Source organism: Balaenoptera physalus (assembly GCF_965194825.1).
Source record: "Balaenoptera physalus genome assembly, chromosome: 10".
Taxonomy (NCBI): Eukaryota; Metazoa; Chordata; class Mammalia; order Artiodactyla; family Balaenopteridae; genus Balaenoptera; species Balaenoptera physalus.
In genome coordinates, this window is record NC_138889.1 from 69,030,643 (window position 1) to 69,055,251 (window position 24,609).

Here is a 24,609-nt window from a genome sequence, read left to right on the forward strand (position 1 = left end):
TGATGCCTCCATAAAAATCCCTAAAATATGGAATTCAGAGAGCATCCAGGTTGGTGAGCACATCCACATATTGGGAGGGAGATGTACCCCCAACTCCACAGGGACAGAAGCTCCTGAGCTCAGGACCCTTCCAGACCTCACCCTATGTCTCTCTTCATGTGGCTCTCTTCCCATGGAGCCCATCACAGGGTAAAAGTCACATACCTTACAACAGTTAACAGAGCCCTTCTCTGCAATTCTTAACCTGGGCTGTGCATGGGAATCACCTGAGAACTCTAAACAACATGGGCACTGAGTTCCACCTCTGGAAACTCTTGCACAATTGGTCTAGGGTAGAGCCTGGTATCAGGATTATTTTAAAGCTCCCAGAGGAGTTGAATGTGTGGCCAAGTTTGAGAACTACCAACCCCCCACCCCGACTTGATCTGCTTCCTGTTGCCCCTCTGATCTCATCTCCAACTACTGCCTTCTAGCCTGCTCTGTTCCAGCCACAAGAACCTCCTTCCTTTTCTTCAAACATGCCAGCACATGTTGGCCTCAGGAACTTTGCACATGCTGCTCCCTCTGCCCAGAAAGTTTTTCCCCTGAGTATCCACATGGCTCACTTCCTCATCTCCTCTAGGTCTTTGCTCAAATGTCACCTTCTTAGTGAGGCCTTCTCTGACCATCTCATTAAAAATTCAACCCCTCCTCCTATTCCAGGCTGTTCCGATCTCCCTCTTCCACCTTACATTTCCCCACAGTACTTACTACTATCTAACCTGCTACATAGGTGACTTTGCTTTGTTTATTATCTGTCCTCACCTAACTAGAATAGAACACAAGCTCCCCGAGGGTAAGGATTCCTGTCTGTTTTGTTCACTGCTCTATCTCTGGGTCTAGACTATTCTGGCACATAATAAGTGCTCAATAAATATCCTTTAAATGAACATATACTCTTCTCTCCCCTTGTAGATCCTCAGCTGCTCTTTCATCCCTAGAGCCCAGCCAAGTTCTCCTGGGCCAAGAAAAACCACACCCAACTAAATGGCATACATCAGGTACTCAATAAATGTCTATGAAACTGAACTGAACTCTCCTTCCCAAAGAATATAGCCCCCAAGCCCAGCAGCAAGATCTTTTCTGAAAACTCCAGATATAAGCTCACTGTGGTTTGCAGCTTTAAGAAAATTTTAAAAATAAGGGGAAAGTGGAGAAAAGAAGGCGTTGGTGGGGAGCTCACAAAAGTTAATGAGATTTTCTCAGCTACGGTACATGCCCACATTTTTAATAATTAGGAGTAATAAAAATTCTAACTGAACCTTAAAGGAACATCTTCTGTAACGAAGAGAGAAGTCAAGACAGACTTCTCTGTTGGGTGTAATGACTTGTTAGCCTCAGAAGATGGATGTACTTTAAAAAACTAATTTACAGAAAAAAAATAGTTCTTCATAAAAATGCAACTGATTGGGTTAAAATGACTTATTAACAGGAATGCCAGATGATTCTCGTTCCCTTAAGGATTAAATTAGGTTGTTAATCCTCCAAATTTCTAATGGGAGAAAGCCTTCCCCCTGCTTAGCAGATGGAGAAACTGAGGCTGGGGGAGTAGGGAGAGAGTGACTTGCCTGATGCAGGCCAAGGGGGCAGACCCTGACTGAAGCCGGGAAGAGACCCAGGAGTCCAGACACCAAGTCCTAGCTCTGTCCCCAGCACTGTGGTGACCCCACCTCCCCACCTGCAGGTCAACAAGGGCCCGGCCACTAACTCTGCTCACCCACTGGGTCTGAGGTCAGGCAGGGGCCGGTCGAGGGGTAGGCGGTCACTGAGGTAGGCATTGTAGCCGTAGTACTGGAACTGCTTCAGGGCCACACGCCGGCCTTCGGGGCTGAGCTCCTGGCCCCAGTGTGCAAACAGAGAGGAGTCTGTGAAGGGCTCAGCCTCTGCCTCCTCAGGTTTGGCGGGGGCCTCTGGAGAAAGAAGGGATAAGGAGACAGTGGGTCAGAGTGCACCCCTGCATATACCATGACAACCCCTTTCCCTTCCTCACCATTGCCTTGGGTAAAACAATCTTAGCCCCAACTTTGGGGGTGGGGGAAGGGAGACTAGAATCTTCATGCTTCCGCAAACTCATTTATCCATCCATACATCCATTCACCCACCCAACAACCACTAGTGCAACGGATATAGAAATATACCCAACAGGGTCTGCTGGGAAGCCGATGGGTGTGATCCTGATGCCCCATGGCTTTCAGTTAGAACCTTCTCCTTTCCCAGTCTGCCTTCTCATCAGAGATGCCGGTCCCAGCCCGCGAATGGGACTTCTGCTTCTCTTTCCCCAGATCGCACCCCCATTCCCTGCCAGCTCTGAACCTGTCCCACACCCAGGTCCCCGAGCTGGGCATCTGCTCCCCTGCCCAGTTCTTGCCAGTCCACCTCTGTCTCCACTGTCTGGTCCTGCTGTGAGTTTCCTGGTCCCACCGTATGACATTCACCTGGCTGCAAGGACCCTCGGCCAGACTGCCTCCTGCTGCTTCAGGCTCTGCCCACCAGGATAGGGAATCGTTGGCACAGGGGACAGCCATACCACCCCCAAACCTCCACGCACTCTGGGCACTGCTCATTGGACCCCTGGTAGACTTTGTGGGGGGCAGTGCTCACACCAGGTCAAGAAGAGCTCATCGTTTTCCTGGAAGCTTCCAAGAAAAATGGAAGAGGCATTATTACCTATAAGAGCAGAGGCCTGGATTCAAATAAATCCCTGCTCCACCGTTCACTGGCTACATGACCGCAAGCAAACACTCAACCTCTCAACGCTTTGATTTCCCCACCTGTAATGTGGGAATAATAATACCCACCCACCACGCCCAAGGTCTGTGAGGATTACCTACAATCATGTATATAAAACACTTGTCTCAGAATAAGTGCAAAACAAATGGTAATCAGGGTTGCTATAGCAAGAGGAGCCTGGAGGGTCATTTAAGTCCTTCTTCTATGGCGATAATGGGTAGGTCTTGCCAGGACATAGGCTGACAGGTCAAGACTATGGAATTCGTTCCCAGGGACAGGTAGTCAGGCCCACCATTCAAGGTCAGCAATCAGAAAAACTGGACAGAGATACCAAGGTCACTGGACGGTGCCTTCCATGCTCATAAACATGATGTAAGAGACAGAGTCAGGAGCCTGGAATGAGACAGGGACCAGGAGGAAGCAGAAGCGGGGTTAGGAACAGGAGAGGCAGGCTTGGGACACTTGCCAAAGTCCCCTCAGCTGTCTGTATGGAGCCAGTAGGTGCATGCACACCTATGCCAGGTAACTTAAAGGTACAGGCTGAGACAGGCCAGGGGCTATAGGGTTCCATGGTCTTCAAGGTTGGAGAGCTCAGAGCTGCAGACCACAGCTCTTACCACCACTTCCTCCTGACGGACTCTTGGAAGAGCCAGTCTGGGAAGGGGAGGAGGCCTAGGAGTAAGAGGGGGACCCTTCCAGCACCTAGGAAGGGGTGTTGCAGGGGGAGGAAGCCCCCATCACCGGAGGTGCACAGAGGGTGTCATGCACAGAAGGGAGCTGTTGTAGCTCCCTGCAAATTAGAGAGCCGGAGATTCTGAAAGCAGAGCGAGCATGCCGATGCCAGAGACCTTAGTCGGAGAGATGCCAAAACGTGTGTAAATGGAGCTGGGACTCACAGGCGCTGGGTGAACATGTGTACGCACCTCTCCTCTTCGGGGGCCATGTCCTTGGGACATACCCCACACTGGAGATCCGTGTAACTCCTGGGATAACTATCACAGCGAGCACTTGCTGAGTGTTTACCATGAGTCAGGCTCTGCCATAAGCATTTTTCACATATCGACTCAATTCACCCTACCAGGTGGGAAGTGCTACTGTCTCCATTTTACAGATAATGAAGGTGAGGCACAGAGAGGATGGGAAACTTGCCCCGGTTCACTCAGAAGGAAGTGCAGTAGCTGAGGTGCAATCTCAGGATGTCTGTCCCCCGAGGCAGTAGTCCTAACCACTAAGCTACACTGCCTCTACAGAGCAAAGGGCTGGATAGAGGTGAATTCCAAAGACAAACATGACCTATCATCTCAGTTACCAATTTTCCTTGAAGATACAGAAGGAAACTCAGATATGTTAAACATATTAGGACATATTAAAGAGTAAAATGCAAACTACATGTGCATTTCTATGACAAAGCAAGAGCTTTTAGGACCATGGTGCTGCTCAAAGCTCCATCCCAGAATTCAGGCTGTCTTTGGCCCCCCAACTAGGTACGCTTGAAGGGAAACACGGGGCTCGCCTGATCTTGAAGGTCCTTGTTATCTCTCAAAAGATGGATGACTCACTCATTTGGAATGGGGGGTAGTAAAAATCTAAATCAGTTTATCAACTGAATCATATAATATTTAACAGAAATGGAGTTTTACTGCTCTCACATACCTAAATGTATATCACCAAGGAAAATGAGATCAGTTAATGAAAAAATTATAATTCACAATTAGGCCAGTGTTTCATAAAAATGGATTATAAACATATTAAAGTCCTGGGTTCCACCACATGCTCCTGCCTTTTTACTCAGTGTGGGTACAAATGACAACAAACTTGAAAGCAGTGGGTCCTGAATAATGAGTCAGGGGCATGACAATGGGAAGAGGTATATTTGTTGAATTTCTGCCTGAGCCAAGTACCGTGCTAGCTGATGTCCTTACCCAAGGTTATCTCTGTCATGCTCATGGGTGTGGACTCCATGAGAACAGGAGGACCTCTGTCTTGTTCCCTGCTGTATCTTTGGCTCCCAGCACAGTACGTGGCTCTTACAAGGGGCTCAGTGCATCATTTTAAAATAAATCAGTTAATAAGTACCCCACAGTGGTTAGTTATTAGAGGAAACCAAAGATGAAGATGTTAAATGACTAATCTGAGGTCACCCAGTTTGTCAAGGGCATTGAAGCTTTCCTCTGCATCATGAGTGGCAAACTATGGTCTGAGGACCAAATCTGGCCCACCATCTGTTATGTAAATAAAGCTTTATTGGAACACATCACATTCACTTGCTTACATATTACCTATAGCTGCTTTAGAGTTACAAAGGCAGAGTGGGTATGACAGAGACCATATGGCTTGCAAAGTGGAAAATATGTACTTTCTGGCCCTTTAAGAAAAAGCATGACCCCCTGCTCTACACCTTACATTTGACATCTCTTAGGTAAGAAGGCTTTGCCTCTGCTAATCCATTCATTTTGTTTCCTTAAGAGCACTGGCTGTAGAGACAGAATCCATACTCCAGCTCGACCACTTACCAGTTCAGTCTAGCTTATCTGCACTTCAGTTCCTCATCTGGAAAGTGGAATGGATACTAAAAGTACCTTCTTCATAGGTTATTGGAGTGTATTCAATGAGATGGTCCATGTAAGGAGCTTAGCACAGTGCCTGGCACATAATAAATGTTAGCTCAGTGAGCATCAGAGGCTAAGGACCCACACAGCCTCACAGCCCACCGGGGTGGCTCTTCCACTGACACTTCTTGAGTTCAGATCACAAAGAGGAATGGCCTTGCCCTGAGGTCCCAGCTCTGGAAGATGCTGCCGCTGTGCAGCCCCCAGATGAAGGGTCTCCATGTCTACAGAGAGTGGCCTCCCTTTAACCAGTCCTAGACCCAACTCCCCTCACTCTCCACTAAGAAAGCAGACCTACAAGGAGGACCATGTCTGACGTAGCTGGAGCGGTAAAGAGGCCCCAGGCAAGAGCATCGGCTGGGTCCCCCGCAGGGGACCAGGGGTGTCTGGACACATCTGGTGAGGGGCCAGACCCACGGATGTCTCTCACCCAGGGATGAGACCCGCCCCCCCCCAGGAGGATATGCAGGCTGTGGCCCCTGCTGGGGTTCAGACCTACTCGGCCATGCCTGACCAGCTGAGGGGGTGACCAGAGAGAGGTGTCTATGCCGGGGGCTGAGGGCCCCCAAGGGAAGAGGTCATTCATGGCACAGTGAACTCAGTCTGGCGGCCGAGCCAGAGTGTTTGGAGGGTCCTTAGTACAGCACAGAGGCTGTGGTCCCAGCCCATTCCTCACCCGGCCCTGGCGCTTGTCTGTGTCCTACGGAGAAGAGGCTGAGAGGGAACGCTGAAGGGACATTTCACCAGACGGCCACACACGGGGCTCAAACGGCACCTGTGTAATGCCCAGGCAGGGGAGCTATTCCTCTGCCTTCCCTGACTCACCATGAACAACCACGTGGTGTGGGCAGGAAGGGAGCCCCAGTGGGGCCTGAGGAAACCCATCGGCTGGGGAGACGCTGCCATGCTATGCCCCTCTCTGCTCGGGACCTCCCATGGCCAACTGTCTCCCTCAGCCTCTGGACAGATGGCTCTACAGAGCAGAAACTGGAGAACAAGAACCAGAGCTGTCAGGGTCCCAGCAGGCCTGGGACGGCCAGTGGATGGGGAAGGAAGAACAACAGTGCAGACTGTAAGTTTGAAAGGCCCCGGATTGGCCATATGATTTGGAAATAGTTTATGAACCTACAAGCACGTATGCCAAAGTGCCACCTACTAACCATCCCCAAAGGTACTGTCCAAAGTGGCAAAGTGCCACTCAGAAATGATTTGAGGTCCACTGAGGAGGGGACTACAGACTAATCTTGGGTGTTTGCTGCAAAACCTTTGCCCCTGGAGCTGATCCCCTCATACACTGTACCCCAATTCCATTGCACTGGCCCTGCCAGGTGGTGAGGCCAGGCCATCGTAGTGGCCCTGTGATATAGGTTCTATCATTCACATCATAGATGAGAGGAAACTGCAGGTCAGAGATGTAAAAGAACTTGACGCTGAAACCATACTCCTGACGGCGGCCCCGCCTCCACGTCGTGGGCTAGATACACGGTCTGGCTTGAGGACTGGAGAAATTTCAGGTCCCGGGACGCTGCTGAGTTGGTCTGCAATGGTTCACAGCAGTTGTTAAACCACTGAGATACCTTCACAGCGCTGGCAAACAGCTTCTTCCCAGAGTCCCTCCGGGTGGCCCTCTAACCCCAGCTGCTCTGGCCCTTTTCTTGGAATGATCCAGATCTTTCCATCAGCCAGCAACTGAAAGGTGTATGCCCGGCCCGCCCAGGAGCCCCGGGATCCTGCGCCACGCTGTGACCAGCATTCATGCACATTGGTTAGCGTCTGTGCCTGGCTGGTTAAGTACAATTTGACTATTACTTGCTCGAGCCCTTCCTCCGGAGGCCCCTGTGAGAAAGAATTATGGGTTTCTGGAGACCTTTCACTCAGCTCATCCGTTCCCCATGTTAGTGCCTGGGCGTCACTGTGCATGACCTGTTTTCCAGAAAGTTCTGCCAGTGATCACAGAGGGCATCCAGGAAATGCCACAATATGGTCTCAGAGATATGCCCACAGTGTTTGACATGCAGCCCACTAATGAGAACAGAGAATTACAGATTCAGGTCCTGACAGCTTCCATGCTAATTCACTGAGACAGGAGGGAATTGGGGCAGGAAAGCAGCTTGCGAAGCTTTGAGCAATTAATGCATCCAAGGCCGCAGGGCTGAGCACTTAGCCCAGGCCCACCAGGCAGGCACGATGAGCACGTCTGGAGATCCAGCCAAGCCTGTGAGGCTCATGAAGCCGCTGTGCTGAAAGCAGGAGGAGTACCTGCGTGAGGGCAGCTGTTTCAGGGAGCAGCCCGAACGAGGGCTCGCCCAGCTGCTTTTGCTCCAGAGTCTGGGCGGTGCTGAGACTGCACAATGAAGTGAAAAGAAAATGGGTTTGGGAGTGAAACCGACATTGTGATGTTGCCCAGTCCCACCCACTTCTGACCACCTGTCCCCTCTAGGACCACGTTCCTGGAGATCCCCATCTTTTGAAGCTGAGCCATTTTGTCAGCTCCTGTCATGCACTTCAGTGGAAACTCTGAGGTGCTGGTGGCTTTTTTTTGGAGGAGCTGCAGGAGAGGCTGTAGCCCAGACCTCTCCCAAATCAAAAACCCAGCACCTGACTCTGCCCTTGGATTTTAGGGTGAATCCTAAAATAGCAACAGAAGGGGTTCCATTGCATGATTGTTGCTGGAGGTCAAAGTGATTTGGGGCTGGACAGCAGGACTGGCCAAGCTCTACCGAGGGGACAGACAGAGCCACCTAGGACGTGGCTCACATGGCTGAGGACCCTTAGCCCGCTGCCCACGCTGGACTGTGTGCTCATTGGAAGTGGCAGCTCTGCTTCTGGTCCCTCTGTATGGGCACCTTTAGGGCTATTACCCCAGGAAAGCAGTGGAGCCCTCTTGTTTCTTATGGTTTTTCTCGGTTTCCTATATGCCCCTCTTTCAGGCAGAGCTAAGAAAGCTTTGAGGGTGGCTGGGGAGGGGGTCTCACTCTGCCCTGCAGCCAGCGCTGCAGCCAGTGCTATTTTGGTTTCTGAAGCTTTGGTGTTTGGTGGTGAGATCCAGAGCCCAGGAGCAGGGAGGTGGGAGGAAGCAGGACAGCCAGGGCGGTGTCCCCAGTAACTGCCTGCCACGTGCACTGGGGCCTTAGGTCTAAGTCCATCCGGGGGACAGGCACAGACTGTCCTGTCTCCTGGTCCTCCTCCAGGAGTGTCCTGGGGACCTCCTCTCACCCCACAACTGGGCCTGCTCTTCACTCTTTCTGGACAAGCTCCACAGCCCAGCCCTGCAAGTCTCCATTTCCTTCACTGTGAAACAGGAACAGACTGCCAGGCTTCTGGGGAGAGCCACTGTGAAGTCAGCTTTTGGAAAGATGAAGGCTAAGCATTAAATAATAGAGCCAGCAGTGCTGAATAGCCCAGATAAGAATTCTTAAAAGCTGTTGCCTTTCCTTCCATTCCTTTTATTTTTTTAATAGCTTTATTGGGGTGCAATTTACATACCATAAAATTCACCCTTTTCAAAAGTACAATTCAATGATTTTTAGAAAAGTTTTCTCCCGTTCTTGAGATGTCTTGTTGCATGCTTTATTTGGTGTTAAAAAGAAAAGGGCTAATTGAATATCCAGAAATGTACGTTTGCATCACCTGCCTGCTGGCTTCCTGCTGATGATGAGGGACCATTGTTCTCACTAAAGAGCCTGATGCCTGGGCCCCGCCAGCCCCAGAAGCCCAGGCAGCAGCGTCTGCAGAGCATCAAAGCCCGTTCATCGGAGCAGTGCTCACGAGGCAGGATTCACACCACCACACAGGGGGTGGTTCACCCCAGCACAGCAGCGGCTAGTCCCGGCTGCCTTCCGCCTGCCGTCGGTCGGCCATGCCGCTTCCACGGCCCGGGATGCGTGTCCACCTCCCTTCTCTTCCAACACCCAGACCCCGGCCCAAAGTGGGGCCCCTCGGCCTGTCCCAGCCAGAGTGAGGCACCCAGAGCCTGTGGGAAGCAGGTGGTCCTAAGAAGCAGGAGGCCTCAGTCGACCCTCACCTCCAACACTGGGCAAATCCCCGTTTCCCAGTCTGTGAGAGAGACTCCCCAGTGTCTGTGTTCCATTAGAGAGAAAAAGGAGGACTTGAGCACGTCATCGTGATGCTTTTCTTATACCTCGAAAAGCAAGACATTACGCCTCCCCTTGTACTTGGGCTCCTAAGGGGAAATTTTCAGATGTTTTATGTGCTGAGAGCCCTACTAGTAAAGAAGAGAAGTATTCTGTTGAGATGAGGGTCTTCCCCCCTCTCCACTTCTAGGCGTGCATTAGGACACGAGCTGAAGGTCTTTTGCCAGCAGCCCCTACAATTGGGCTTTCTCTTCCAGAAAGAGAAAACTAAGAGAACTGCTAAGAGAAAGAAGTGGGATCTGGCAGGAAAGGGCTTGGAGATAATCGGAAGAAAGGAGCTCTGACAGCCTCAGGTCCCACGCCATTCAAATCCTCTGCGTAACAACTTCATTCATCATGGCAAAGCCAAATCCGGAAGACCTTCCTCTGGCACCTGAAGAGCGCTGCGGGGAAGAAGAGCAGCTTCCTCAGAATGCCTCCCTACCAGGCAGGGTCAGGTCTGTGCGGCGAAGGCGAAGGGCAGCCTCCTGCAGGGGGTCTGAAGTCAGCTCTGCCCTTGACCGGCTACGTGACCTTTGTCAATCTCTCTGACCCTCAGCTGGCTCATCTATTTGATGAGGATAATAATACTTCTCACTCACCGCAAAGATTAGGTGAGTTGGTGGCATCAGTAAAGTGCTTAGCAAACCGTCAGACTCCTGGTAAGTGGAATAGTTTCCCGTTGCTGCCGTAACAAATGACCACAAATTTAGTGACTTAAAACACTACAAATTTATTACCTTGCAGCTCTGGAGGTCAAGGGTCTGACAGGGTCTCTCTGAGATAAAATCAAGGTATTGGCAGGTCTGTGTTCCTTTCTGGATGTTCTAGCGGAGAATTCTTGACTCCTTGAATCCTCCTTTCCAGCTTCTAGAGGCCACCTGCTTTCCTTGGCCCACGACGCTCTTACTTCATGGTCAGTGCCAACAACAGTGGGTTAAGTCCTTCTCATGTGGCATCCATCTGACCCCTTCTGATCTCCTCTGCCACTTTTAAGGACCCCATGATTACAGTGGGCCCACCTGGATAATCCTGAACACTCTCCCTATTTTAAGGTCAACGGATTAACACCCATAATTCCATCTGCAACCTTAACTCCCCATTGCTATGTCAGGAAACATATTCACAGGTTCCAGAGATTAGGATGTACAGATCTTTGTGAGGGGCACATTATTCTGCCTACCCCAGTAAGAGTTCCATCATTGTGGGTTTTGCTATTTATAAAGGCGCAATTCTAATACTCTGCTCTCAGGGTTGGAACCCTGAGAGGAAAAGGAACAACAGCTCACATTTGTTGAGAGCTGACCATTTGCCAGCTCTCAGCACAGCGGCTCTCTCCTCCCTGACACTGCACTGGGACTGCACGAGGGGATACACCCAGGCAATCAGGGCAGGGCTGCCAGCCAGGTTCTACAAAGGAGCAGGTGCACATGAGGACAGCAGGTGGCCGTGAGCTGTGGAGGGGTCTCGTCCCTGACCTTGAAGCCACCTTGGCCCTGCGTCCCTCATGCACCAGCTAATGAACAATGAATGAGAGAGCCTGGATGGAGTGAGGCAGGTACTGCGGCAATCACCCTCCGGCCTCTCTGCTTCTTTCCCACCAGCTCTGACTGAACTATCCCTGCCTCTGTGCAGGTCATGCACTATCCCAGCAGAGGCCCTGCCTCTGCTGCTGTGATTTGAACTGGTGTTGGCATTTGGTTGCCCAAAACTCTGGCTTTCCAGTTCTATTGTCTTGGGGGGTTTCTCATCTGAGAATCTGAAAAATTGCCCACTGGTACATACATAAAACAATCTGCATTCAATTTCATGGGAGTCATGAGAAGCAGTATGATATACAGCAGAGATGGGCAAACCTTTTCTGTAAAGGACCAGCAGTGAATATTTTAGGTTTGCAGGTCTCGGGGTCTTGGTTATAACTACTCAACTCTGCCATGTCTCTGGAAAGCAGCCCTAGATGATATGTAAATGAGTGGGTGTGGCTTTGTTCCAAGAACAGTATTTCTACAGCGGGCAGCAGGTCAGATTTGGCCCCTGGGCTGCAGTTTGCTGACCTCTGGTGTAGGGGTAGCACATGCTGTGGCTCCTGGTTACTGCATCTACTCGACGGCCAGGTCATAACCGCTCTGTGCCTCAGTTTCCTCACTAGTAAATAGGATAACAATACCTGCCTTGTTGGGTAGCAGTGAGGAACGGAGGAGTGAACCTGTGTCCAGCACTCAGAACAGTGCCTGGCACCTTGTAAGCTGGGTGAAAGTGTTAGCTAGGATCTGCCTGCTGGTCAATAGCACCTGCCTCCAGGACACTGGCTCTGAATCACCTCTCTGCCTCGTTCCATGAGAGCCCACTCTGACTCCCCAGGTACTGGCCTCATGGGACACAACCCTAGCCCACCTAATCCAGCCCCAGCTGGAAAGGACAAAGGTAGTTACGATCCTGGATGTTCAAGTCACTGAGAACAGGACCCTGGGCGTGGCCAGGACAGAGGACAGAGGAATCAGGCACCCTGGCAGGGGCTGGCAAGGACGAGAGAAGGCTAGGGCTCAGGAAGGGTGGCAGGTCCTAGCAAGAAACTAGAGAAGGAGTCAGGGGTCTAGGAAGAAGCACAGTCATTCCATTCTGAGCTGACATGGCAGGCAAGGAACAGGAATTCGTCCGACTCTGTGAGCTCACTGCAGATACTATGTGATGGCCTCTCGCAGCCAGACAAATCTCACACCTGCTCCCTTGCCAGCCTGGGACTACCGTGCCCTCTCCCCACCCGCACAGGGTGGGTTCTGGGCCTGGGTGTGGCTGAGCTCACAGCTGAGACAGCTGGGCAGGTAGGGATAGCCAGAGATCAGCGTGTGCACACACACACTCATGGAAACGGAAATGGACTTGATTAAAAATTATGCAGAATGAAAGCTGCTAGTAAAGGTCCAAGTTTTTATGCTCTGAGCCAACCACATAAAGAACATGTGAAAAACTCATTTTAGGGAGTGACAAATGTACGTACCTCAGGAACCGGGATTTATAGGTGCCGTTATGTGCTACTTTAAAACAACCCTTTAAACCTAGATTTCTGCCTAGGAGATATAATGAACTCTGAAGCACATACCATCATTTTTTTTTTTTTTTCCCTGAGAGCTGACAGCCTGGAGCTGAGCACCCGGACTTCTAAATATACACTTCACCATTCACACATAAAACACAGTGTTTCCACACATCAATTTCTTGGAATGAACTAGCTGGTGACCCTGTTGATGTTAAAGTGGCATGCTTCTCCTGGCACAGATGCACAGATGGGAACAGCTGGGCTCGACAGTGAGAAAGAAATGCAGTCCTTTGCAGCAGGACAGCCGGCAACCCAGACCAACTTCAGACGCCTGCAACAGCTGTAGCTCTTAGGTGCTGGGACAGGCTACAGGAGAGTCCTTGCTTTGGGAAATCCACAGCCTGAGGTCAGCGGGGAAGAGTGTATCCCTTCCTCTGTCATATTACTCTACCCTTTTCCCTCCAGTCTCAGCCTCTCCAGGGAAGCCTGCCGGTTTCCAGTGTCTTTCTTCTGGTCTTAAAGGGACAGCCACGTGCTGTCTTGCAGTGGTTCCCAAACTTTTAACAAGCATCAGACTTACCCAGAGGGCTTGTTCAATCAATGATCATGCTGGGCCCCACTCCCAGAGTTTCTGATTCAGCAGGAGGTCTAGGGTGGGGCCTGAGAATGTGCATTTCTAACAAATTCCCAGGGGACGCTGAGGCTACTGGAGGGGCCTCACTCGGAGAACCAGGCTGTAGAGGTGACTGGAATCACAGACCTCCTTCTAGCCCTGGCTCTGCAGCTCATTCACTCTGTGAACGGGCAAGTCGCTCCCTCTCTTCAGGCCTCAGTTTTCTCCTGGATAAACATAAGAGGGTGGGATGAAATGCTCTATAACAGCGGTCCCCAACCTTTTCGGCACCAGGGACCAGTTCCGTGGAAGACAATTTTTCCACGGACAGTGGAGGGGGTGGGGAGGTGTTGGTTCAGGAGGTAACGCGAGTGATGGGGAGCGATGGGGAACGGCAGATGAAGCTTCACTCGCTGGCCCACCCGCCACTCCCCTCCTGCTGTACGGCCCGGTTCCTAACAGGCAGCGCACCGCTGCTGGTCCGCAGCCCAGGGGTTAGGGACCCCTGCTCTATAACACCCTTTCATGTCCTCAAATGTGATTCTATGGTGGTTCAGCTCACACAGGAACTGGTGGCTTCCACTTAGGAGCAGAATGTTCAATGGTGCCCCTAGGCCTCTAGTTCAAACTTTTTATTTTTTAAATAAATAAACTAAGGTCCAGAGAGGTTAAATGACTTGCCCGAGGTCACACAGCTCGGTAGCTGCTGATTCTCGGACCAGAAAAGTAGACCAAGCCCCTGAATGCCCTCATTCCCTGCTCAGTGTCTTCTCCACCACCCATGAGGATTTCTGCAAAGTGGCTCTGGGGACAGACAACCTGCTTGACCACCAAGTCTTTCCAGTACCTCTGAGGAAGCCAAACCCCAGAGCCCGAGCCTTGGACAAACCAGCAAATCCTCCCTCAGACACCCCTCGCCAAGGCTGGTGCCCAGGTCTAGATCAGCAGATGCACCTGCAACCTACATGTCAGGCTGGCGGGGAGGTGAGAGGTGCTCTGCAGGTGTGGAGGGAGAGGATATTAATCACCAGATCCCGGGACTATTAACCAGGCTCCCAAAGGAGAGGTGAGTTCCTGTTTTGCTCAGTTATCACCAGCTGCACGCTCACACACACACAGTCACTGCAGCCCACAAAGGCTTGTCCGGAAAACAGATTGTTCTAGTCTCAAGGGGCTGCTCACCGCATGGAGGCAGACCATTAAAAATGTGTCATTTCAAAGATGAGAGAAGAACACTTGTAAAAACTCCACTCGGGTTCAACAGCCACATCTGAATCTTTAAGTGCACTTTACAGTGGAGAAGGACTAGTAGCAGCCAGGGCCTGGGTGGGTCTGCACACAGGCTCCCAGGTACCCGGGCTGTGGGCGCCCCAGGACCGAGCGCCACCACTCCCGGGAGCTGCTGGCTCCCTGGACATCTTTTCATTGCCATCCTCCGTCGTAAACCTCCCAAGCCCAGGCAGCCACGGCTGTATTTCAGTGAGGAAAAACGGATTTGTCCTTTGGAAAAAGTTAACAAACAGGCCCTCCCAACCCCAGGCTCCTGCAGGACCAGGAAAGGCTTTGAATCCACGTCAAAGAAGCCATCAAAGGAAACAGGCCATTTCAAACAAAATCCATTTCTCGAGCGTGACGGTAAAAATATTTATCACATGAAAGATGTGAAAACCTTTATGATGTCTTAACGCTCTGTATTCTGGAGGCAGCATGTGTCCAGCGGAAAGTGTGCAAAAAAAACCGTCGTGCCTGTGACTTTGAAAGAGGGAAAAATTAGTCCTTTCCATCTGGCAAATTCTTAATTTACCAACCCAGTCGTGCTGCATGGGCACCTGAGGCAAAGGAAGGAGGCGGGCCCGGCGTTCAGCCAGACAAAATAAGCAAGGGCTTCAGACAAAGAAAGTCTACATGTCCGGGACCCAGTGAATAGGGGGTCCCACACTTATCTATCTCTGTCAGCCAGGGGCCTTGAAAAGCATCCACCCTCACGCCTCATGTACAAGGTCAGACAAGGCCACTTCAGTGTGTCTCAGGATTATCCACAGGGTCTGAACTTTCTTCAGGCATCTCCATAATCATGAGCATTTGCTGTTCAAATGGATTTTCAAAGTGCATGATAAAGCCTGTTCCTACTCCCGGAAAGGATCACGAGGGGGCAAGCCAGACTTCCTGGGAGGCCCGAGTTTCTCAGGCTCAGATCTGAGGATGAAAGCTCTGCTCAGAGACCCTAGTGCATTGAGGTTCTACCTCCAAGCCATGCCTCAAGGTTGGTGGGTGACCAGAGAGGGCATTGGATTGCACAGCCTCTCATGGATCCATTAGCATGTCCTTCTCTTCGGGAAGGAGATGCACCCAGTTCTAATGCCCTTTCCTCTGGATGGGAGGCTTAGAAAGAAGCTCCCTTATGGGCCCTGGCACACTGAAAAAGACACATGGGCTTGCCCTACCTTTCTGGGCACATGGAGAGGTGGAAATTAAACCCTATGCATTTGGAGTTATAAATGAAAGTTAATTCACGTACTCAACAAATTGCATCGAGATGCAGCTGTGCAGAGGTAGCCTAGTCTGGAAGTGAAGTATCAGACCTCTGAGACACACTGCTGGGAGTCTGGAACTTGGCTTCACTCCTCGCTAGCTGTGTGACCTGGCACAAGTCACTTAACCTCTCTGTGCCTCAGTTTTCTAATGTGGAAAAGTGGGGATAATCATAATACCTGCTTCCTTGTGGGGACTGAATAAATTAATGTGGGGCTCTCACATTCCATGTGCTATATAATCACTGGCAATTGTTGCTGTAGTTATGGGCAGGTACTATGCTGGGTGCTGGGATAGAATTATGAGCAAACAGTGGGGAGTTTATGAGGTAGTTACTCATCACTTTCTCATCTTCCCCACCAGAGTCAGGTACACAGAGTAACTTAGAACACAAGTCTCCTCTATTCTCCCTAACAGGACGAGAGGACCCAGAGCCCGCTGGTACCCTGGGGTGGGGTGCCTTGGGATGCCCGAGGAAGGTCGGCCTCGGCTTCCTGCTCCTCACCCCATTCCTGCTAAGGTCAGGAGAGGAAGGGAAGTCGGGGAAGCCACACGGGAGTGAGGGAGACCAGTGCCACAGTGTGAGGGCCTCTGCATCAAGACAGATCTGCCTGGCTGGGGAGTTGGGTGGGAGGTGGTGACTTTTCCTTCTGGGTCAGTCTGTCACACTGTGCAGCCTTGGGCTAGGACACAGGGATTCCACCCCTATGCGGCTGTCACTCTGCAGGAATGCCCAAGGATTCCTCATAGCACAGGTGCTGATCTCTCCAGGTTGCCCTCTGCTCATGACCCCATGGGATGGCACCTTAGCAGTAAAAACCAAGGCAGTCTAGAGGGTGAGGCTGAGAGGTAGAGCTTGGGCAGGGTCCCGAGGGCGGCCTCTATGAACCAGAGAGAGGTGACGAGCCCCTCCACTGTTGGGGATCATGAAGGGAAGGTCCCCAGACCCCTCACACACCCACACCACTCGCCTTCTACAAGACACACCACAGTCAGCATCCTAGACCACGGACTTGGACAAGGTCAGCCCCATGTTAACCTCCTCTCCTCCTGCCAGGCCCCAGGAGGAGGAATGGAACTGATGGACAGTGTGTGGGCTCTCCTGTGGGGAGGGGCTCACCCTGCCCAGATGTCCTGCCTCCTGAGCTCTTGTCTCCCTGCATTCCTCACCAGTACACTGCTGAGCACGGCGGGTCAGAAAGTTCCCAGATGCAGACATGAGGCAAAATCAGAGCCCAAAGGACCCGCAGGAACCATTCATCCAGACCAGTGCTCTTGGCCTTTTTTTGATTATAACCTACAGTAAGAGCTATATTTACATCTAGTACACGCATGCAAACATACATAAGGGAAACCACAATTTACAAAACAGTCTTTAGCCTTACCATATGTGACTAACTCTGGTATATTCTATTTTATGCTACAATATTTTGTTAAGAACGAATGCTGGTTGTGACCTAGGAAATTGATTCTATGACCTACTAATGGGTTGTGACCAGCATTTTGCAAAACAATGATCTAGATCAATGGATTGCTACCTTTTATAAATCAATGCCTCCTTTTCATAAATGTTAAAAATCCCTATCCTCCTTTCATATTCTTTGAAATTTGAAAATAAATTAACTATCACAACTGAAAACAAATAAAAATAATGGCCATTTTGGAATATGCTTCTTCAAAGTATGCGTGCCACCTAACCCTACTTTCCAAAGACTTTGATATGGACACCCCATAGGAGAGAAGATGCCCCCCCCCAGTTGAAAATAACCTAGCTAAGAGTGGTTTTCAAGAGCTTCTATGGAGCCCCCTTTTGGAAAATGGACCCTGTGTTGGGGGAAGGGGAGGGCTGTGGTCCCTCTTTCCGCCTCTACCATAGCTGCTTTGATTGAGTCTGTTTATATGTTTTGTATAGGAAACCCTTTAAAGAAAGGGTCATTGGCTAAAGAAAATGGTTTGAACCCCAGAGGCTAGTGAGTTCATCTGTCTCATTTCCCTGGGGAGAGAAAAAGGCCAAGTCATTCATTCCATCAGAAAGATTCAGGGACTTGCTGAAGATGACACAGAGAGGCAAGGTTAGGGCAGAAGTGAGAGGGAGACAGGACAGAAGGTGAGACCTGGTCTATGGCCACACCACCCTGAACGTGCCCCAGCTCATCTAATCTCGGAAGTGGGACCTGGGCAGGGTATTCTTAGGTCTTCAAACTGTTTCAAAAAGACCCAACGATAAGGACATGCACAACGAAGGGACCCGATTCCTTGGCTTTGAGTTCGATTTCTAGAAGACTCAGCATGGAAAAATACTAAGTCAGAAGCCCTGCTTAACAGCTACGTGTGGCTTTGATAAATAAAAGCGGGAAAATGAATTGATCATCTCTGAACAGGGCCAGTGTGTCTGGAGGAGAGCATCTTCTTAACCTGGGGTCCAGGAGGAGGGAAGCTCTTGATGGAGAGAAGATAGAAGAGGGTGTGTGTGCATGTGCTCAGAGAGGGAGGACGGCGGGGGGAGGTGAAGAGGGTTCTGCTGGCTTTTCCACTAATACACAGAAGCCGATGCCAAGTGTCAAGCCCATGGCTCCGCGGCATCCACTACATCGGCTGCTGCTGCCCCAGGCTAAGTCATCCACCATTTGATAATCAGAACACCCCCAGGACTGGCTGGTTCCAGCTGCAGCTGTGACCCTCTGCTCCTTCAGAGGGGTTTTTCTGACCCAGAGCCAGGAGAGGCAATGTGATAGAGGCTCTTCTCTGGACTCCAGCAAAATCCTCTGAACACACAGCAGAGGCTGTCATGCCTATCTGATGGCCAGCCAGAGGCATCAAAGGGAACCACTCGGTGTTCTGGAGTGAGCCCAGGTCCAGGCCATATATGTCTCTGAGGGTTGGAATCAGCCCAGAAGACACACACACACACACACACACACATGCACCCACAGAGCACAGACAGGCACTGTCCCTGAGGCTGTGGCTTACCCGAGTTCCCAACCCTGACTGCACATCAGTGCTAACTGGGGAGCAAAACAACAACAAAACTACAAATGCCCAGGCCTACACCAGACTGACCGATTCAAAATCTCTGCAGGTAGGGTCCAGGCATCTTTTTTGTTTGTTTCATTTTTTAACCTCTCCAGGTGATTCCAATACACAGCCAAGATTTAGAACCACTGGGTTGGGGAGTACTTTCCAAACTGCAGTGCGTACACAGAAGTCCACTTGGAAAGTCTGGGGAAAATACAGATTCACCCCAAGATGGGCCATCCCCCAAGATTCTGGAGCAGAAGGTCTACAGGGTAATTATTAACAAGTCCTAAGAAGTGAGCTCCTCCCTATCAAGAGAACTTCATGTCAATTCAAACCATCGCACATCTCAAGTAACAAAGCAACCCTTAGTGTTTTATCCCCTGAACAAGTACTGTAATCCTTTTACATACCGTGTTTTATTGGACAAATACTATGCCTTCTCTCAGATGTAGCAATATGGTATCATCACCTTCTTTCAAACAGCCTTTTGGAAATTTAATAACTGATGATGCCAAGGTCTATTTTCCTCATCTGAGCATCATGATGTCTCATTTTCCCGACCTGAGCATCAGAAGATTCCCCCTACCCAGGGCAAATTGTGGAAGGCACTTGGATATACTCAGGTATAGAAAAGAAAGCCACTCAAGGCCCGGAGCCGTGATGGTCCCAGCCCCGCTGGTGAGCTCCATCTTCCCTCCTGCCATAAGTTCTCATAAACGGCTGAGTCTTGTTTTGAGATTCTGAGTCTTTTCTCTACGCCACAAACTGTATTTATGACGCAGTGTTCCCCAGCATGCAGGTTGAGAAACAGAGCCGCTGAGCCTGGGCTGCAGGGAGGTTGCCAGAGAGTAAAAGAGGCCAGGTTGGGGGTGGGAGGATCTCACAGGCTCTTCGTTGAACCCCCGCTTCCCTTTGTTTCCTGTTGGCAGGATTCTTGGAACTGGGGGCTTTTTCAAACAGCACCCCTAGAAATCAAAGTGCCCCCCTCCACTTAGAGAACACCGGCTTAGCCAGCAGTCACTGCAGAGGGGCTGCAGCAGATTCTGCAGGTGTTGGTGCTGGGAAAGGCTGGGAACCATGGCGGGAAGGATGCAAAGATGAGGCAGCCTCCCTGCCTCCAGTGACCTCACACGTAGGTATGAGATGGACAGGTAAACAGGTGTACTGCCTGTGTACCGCCATTCCACAAGGGGCGGGAGGGCTGGCTGGCTGGACAGATGGACGGTCATACCGACAGAGGGTCATTCAGACCTACTGCTGCCACCAGGGTTTGGTAGGGAGAGTGTGTCGGGTGCAACTGCTGCCTCTGGAGATGGGGCCGGCAGAATGCAGCACTCTACGTCACTGCCAATAAGCCAGCTCTGAGGAGACTAGTCTTTGGATCCCGGGAGCCAGGAAAGGCAGTCTGAACTATATAAACACAAAGGAGCCAGTCTGTTTTCTTGCCTCTGTGACAGTCGCAGATGGTGCAGCACTAACGAAGGCCCCAAACCACAGGCCTAGACTGTTCCCGGGGACTCACAGAGGGAGTGGATGAAAGGCATCTGGGCAGCTCTGCAAACCTGCCCCTCATTATACGTGCTTCTGATACCTCATGGCATCACGTGGGCCTCACTGTTCCCATCTGTGGCGTCCCCTTCACTGGCAGCCCAGGCTTTTCCTCAGGAGCCCAGAGAGGCCCTCGGAGGCTGGCGAGGCAGCAGGGGCATCGGGGAACAGGCAGTCCTTCCCCGCAGCATCCTCAGAGCCCTGACCCCACAGGCCACTCAGCCTCCCTTAGCATCCACTTCGTGTGTGAGCACATCAAGCGCCGAATCTAGCAGACCAGGGTTTGACTCCCGGCTCCGCCACTCATACCCTCTGTGACCTCGAGCAAGTGCCTGAATCTCTCTCAGCCCCTCAGTTCACTCGGCTGTGGAAAAGGAATGAAAAGAAAACCGACCTTCCTCAGAGTTGGGAAGGGTACCCGAAACATTTCACAGAAAGCATTTACCATGCCTGGGACCTGGTAAGTACCCGGTCAATGTCAGCGAGCCGTAGTATTACCAAGGTCATTGTTGCCACGTGGAGCGGTGACAGTACAGGATACAGAAAAAAACCAAGGGCTGAGAAGCCAGATTCCCAAGCACAGGCCTCTGCCCTCTACCAGCCACACGAGACTTGCACTCCGAACCTTTTAAACCTCAGCTTGGACCAGACAACAACTACCAGCCCGACAACCAGAAATACTGTCTTTCCAATCTGCTTTTGTCTCTCAGGTTACCTTGGCCAACTGACAGGGACACCTGGAAGGGGATAATTTTGAAGTTGTGCCCAAGGTGTTTCCCTGTCTTGGGAGGGCTCAGAGCCAGCCCTTATTCCACACTTGGCCCCAGCTGTCACTCTTATTGTGTCCCTGAGGCTATAGACCCTGGACCTCCAGGCTCAGGACCAAGTCTTCAGCCCCTGGTCCCCAGAGTTGAGACCCTGGGCACTAAGGTACACCCACGGTCCGTCTCTCTGTGCATGTTCCTATTGCTGGTGCAGAGGAAGTTATACTCTGTTGTACCCCACTTTTCTGGCCTCGCCCATAGATGGGAACTTTCACCTTCTCAGAAGATGGGAAGAAGCCTCCTACCCTTCTCCATGCATCTCACTTTCTCCTTAACATTAGGGTACGAGTTGGCTGGGTAAGTGACCACACTGTAGACCCCATTATTCCTTGGGTATAGCCTTGAGAACAGTGATAGGATGATTAGTCACTGGCAAAATTTTTACCTTTTGCTCTCTATATGACTCCTTTCTACTCCAGGGCTAGTTGAGATATTGGCAGAGACAAGGCATTGACTGAAAGCTTGGTTAAGACCGCACTAGCTGGGTCCCTTGGCAGATTCTCAGACCCCTTCCTTCTTCCAGAGAGTGTCTTCCTACCACGGTGAGCCCTCTGGGTGGCCTGTAGCAGCATCTCCCCAAGGCCTGTCCCCACACCCGAAGACCAGGAAGGACTGCCAGGACCTGCAGCTGCCATGGTGTGTCCATGGCACATCCTCAGTCCCCAACCACCTGTGGCTCCAGGACACATTCCCTGTGTCCCAAGGACACTTCCCCCCACCCCCATATCCCCATCCTAAAAACCTTTGCCTGGGAATCAAACGTCCCTGCCAATAACTTCTTGATTCCTCCCCATGCACACTCAGAAGCCCCTGCACATCAGTCATCACTCTCTCCTCTGCGTCTTCATCCCCTACCTTTCCTCTGGATCATTCTCCTGACATCATCCACGTGCCCCAGCCCCCCTCATCTAATAAAACCCTTCCTGGATCCCCTCACCCTATCCTGTCATTTCCCCCTTTTCTTCCATTCCAGTCTTCTTGTAAGAGAAGTCTACACAGACTGCCTCCTCCTCGTCCATCCCTAGACTTGGTTCTGGACTCCTCTCGTGGTTGCAGGGGTTCCCCGAGCGCAGGACTGTGTCCTCAAAACATGCCTTCATCCCCGGACACGGCACAGGGCTTAGCACATGACAGATGAACAACAGATGTTTGATGAATGAATGAACGAACAAATGAACGCCACTCGCATAAGCCATGCCATCCTGTGGGCTTCATTTTCTCATCTGTAAAGCAGCGAGGCAGGTAGGACTGGTCCGGCTCTGACACGGCATTGCTCTGGGACTTCCCTCTCCATGCCATCACAACAGACAGGCGGTGACTGGCTGCTTATGGTGGTGCCAGGGTCTGGGGTGGCAACATTAATCCCAGGCAAGCTTTTTTTGCTGTGATTCCCTGGCTCTCTTCCAATACACTCCCTTTCCTTTCACTTTGTTGAGCATACCAGCCAGCTCTGCCACGAGATTCTGAGATGATATTTATAACATCCACAGCACAGGACTTGGCACATGAAAGTAGAATCCTTGTGGAACCATACTAAGCAAGAAAACTGAGGCTCAGAGAAGTTCAGTAACCTACGTGGGGATACCCAGCAAGAAAATGAGGTAGGCAGCGTCCAGACATGCTGGTCTCATTTTAGTTCTTTGGACCGCCCCCAAACAAGATACTCTCAACCCACCTCTGAGACACAAAGGCCCAGAAAAATCCCTGGAACCATACAGGACATTATTGAATAAAATTAAATAGAACTCAATATTAAATAGAACTCAATACTGTCACTTATTTGACTATCTCAGAACAAAATACTCTGAGGCAAGAACTTGCATGAGTGAAAATGTTATTTATTGAGCAATCAAACGAAAGCGCTCTGGGCCCAGAATATGCTCTCGTATAGAACTTACTTTATAAATACAAACCCAGCCTTATTCCAAGGTTTGAAATGAAAGATTTGCCTTTCAATGGAGAATCTGCATTTCAACATAAAGGTGTCTTAGTTATTCACCAGAGATGCAAGATCCGATTAATGCTGTATATTCAGCATTTAGAAAGCCCAAGGAGTCCAGAAGGCTCATTTCAGGCCTAAAGGCGGCAGCATGCACAAAAGGTGCCTAGTGAAATATGTGAGTGTCACTTGCAGCATCTTGGGTACCAGCTCTGAAGGAAGTCTCCAGGGACAGCAGCATCAGGGTCATCCTTCTGCAAAGCTGAAGTGTGCAAGTGTGTAGTGAGAGAGAGGGACAGGTTCACTCCCAGGCGCTTAACTTTGTTATGCTAATTGAACACCTATTACCTGCCAAGTGCCAGGTGCTATGGCTACAACAGTGAACTTGTCAGGCAAGTCTGCCTCAAGGACCCTATATTCTTTTTTTTTTTTTTTAACATCTTTATTGGAGTATAATTGCTTTACAATGGTGTGTTAGTTTCTGCTTTATAACAAAGTGAATCAGTTATACATATACATATATCCCCAAATCTCTTCCTTCTTGCATCTCCTTCCCTCCCACCCTCCTTATCCCACCCTCTAGGTGGTCACAAAGCACCGAGCTGATCTCCCTGTGCTATGCGGCTGCTTCCCACTAGCTATCTATTTTATGTTTGGTAGTGTATATATGTCCATGCCACTCTCTCACTTTGTCACAGCTTACCCTTCCCCCTCCCCGTGTCCTCAAGTCCATTCTCTAGTAGGTCTGCATCTTTATTCCCGTCTTGCCCCTAGGTTCTTCATGACCATTTTTTTTTCTTTTTTTTTTTTTTAGATTCCATATATGTGTGTTACCATACAGTATTTGTTTTTCTCTTTCTGACTTACTTCACTCTGTATGGCAGACTCTAAGTCCATCCACCTCACTACAAATAACTCAATTTCACTTCTTTTTATGGCTGAGTAATATTCCATTGTATATATGTGCCACATCTTCTTTATCCATTCATCTGTCGATGGACACTTAGGTTGCTTCCATGTGCTGGCTATTGTAAATAGAGCTGCAGTGAACATTGTGGTACATGACTCTTTTTGAATTATGGTTTTCTCAGGGTATATGCCCAGTAGTGGGATTGCTGGGTCATATGGTAGTTCTATTTTTAGTTTTTTAAGGAACCGCCATACTGTTCTCCATAGTGGCTGTATCAGTTTACATTCCCACCAACAGTGCAAGAGTGTTCCCTTTTCTCCACACCCTCTCCAGCATTTATTGTTTGTAGATTTTTTGATGATGGCCATTATGACCGGTGTGAGATGATATCCTATATTCTATTGATGGAGATACATTAAGTAAAATAAAAGCAGGTCACTGCAGACCATGACAGTTGTAATGAAGGAAATAGACCTAGTGGCATAATAAAGAGAAAGCTGGAGGGGAGGTGCTGCTCTAGATAGAGTAGTCAGAACAGGTCAAGCTGAAGATGCATTTGAGCAGGTATCTGAAGGATGAGAAAAATGAGCCACAGGGCAAAGGAGACAGCAAGCACGGGAGCCTTGTGGCTCAGGGGGTCCAAAGAACTAAAATGAGACCAGCGTGACTGGAAGCTG

At 50.3% G+C, this 24,609-nt stretch overlaps 1 protein-coding gene across 3 annotated transcripts in view; it reads right to left on the minus strand.

The window, feature by feature from the left end:
• GALNT18 (polypeptide N-acetylgalactosaminyltransferase 18) overlaps window positions 1–24,609 on the minus strand; it is a 339,036-nt gene that overhangs the window by 170,003 nt on the left and 144,424 nt on the right. For 2 of the 3 annotated variants that reach the window (XM_082478135.1, XM_082478136.1), the window contains exon 2: window positions 1,757–1,949. The exons of the other annotated variant lie outside the window; for it this stretch is intronic. In XM_082478135.1, coding sequence (XP_082334261.1) covers window positions 1,757–1,949 — 193 coding nt within the window. The remainder of the gene's footprint in view (window positions 1–1,756; window positions 1,950–24,609) is intronic. 3 annotated transcript variants of the gene reach the window in all.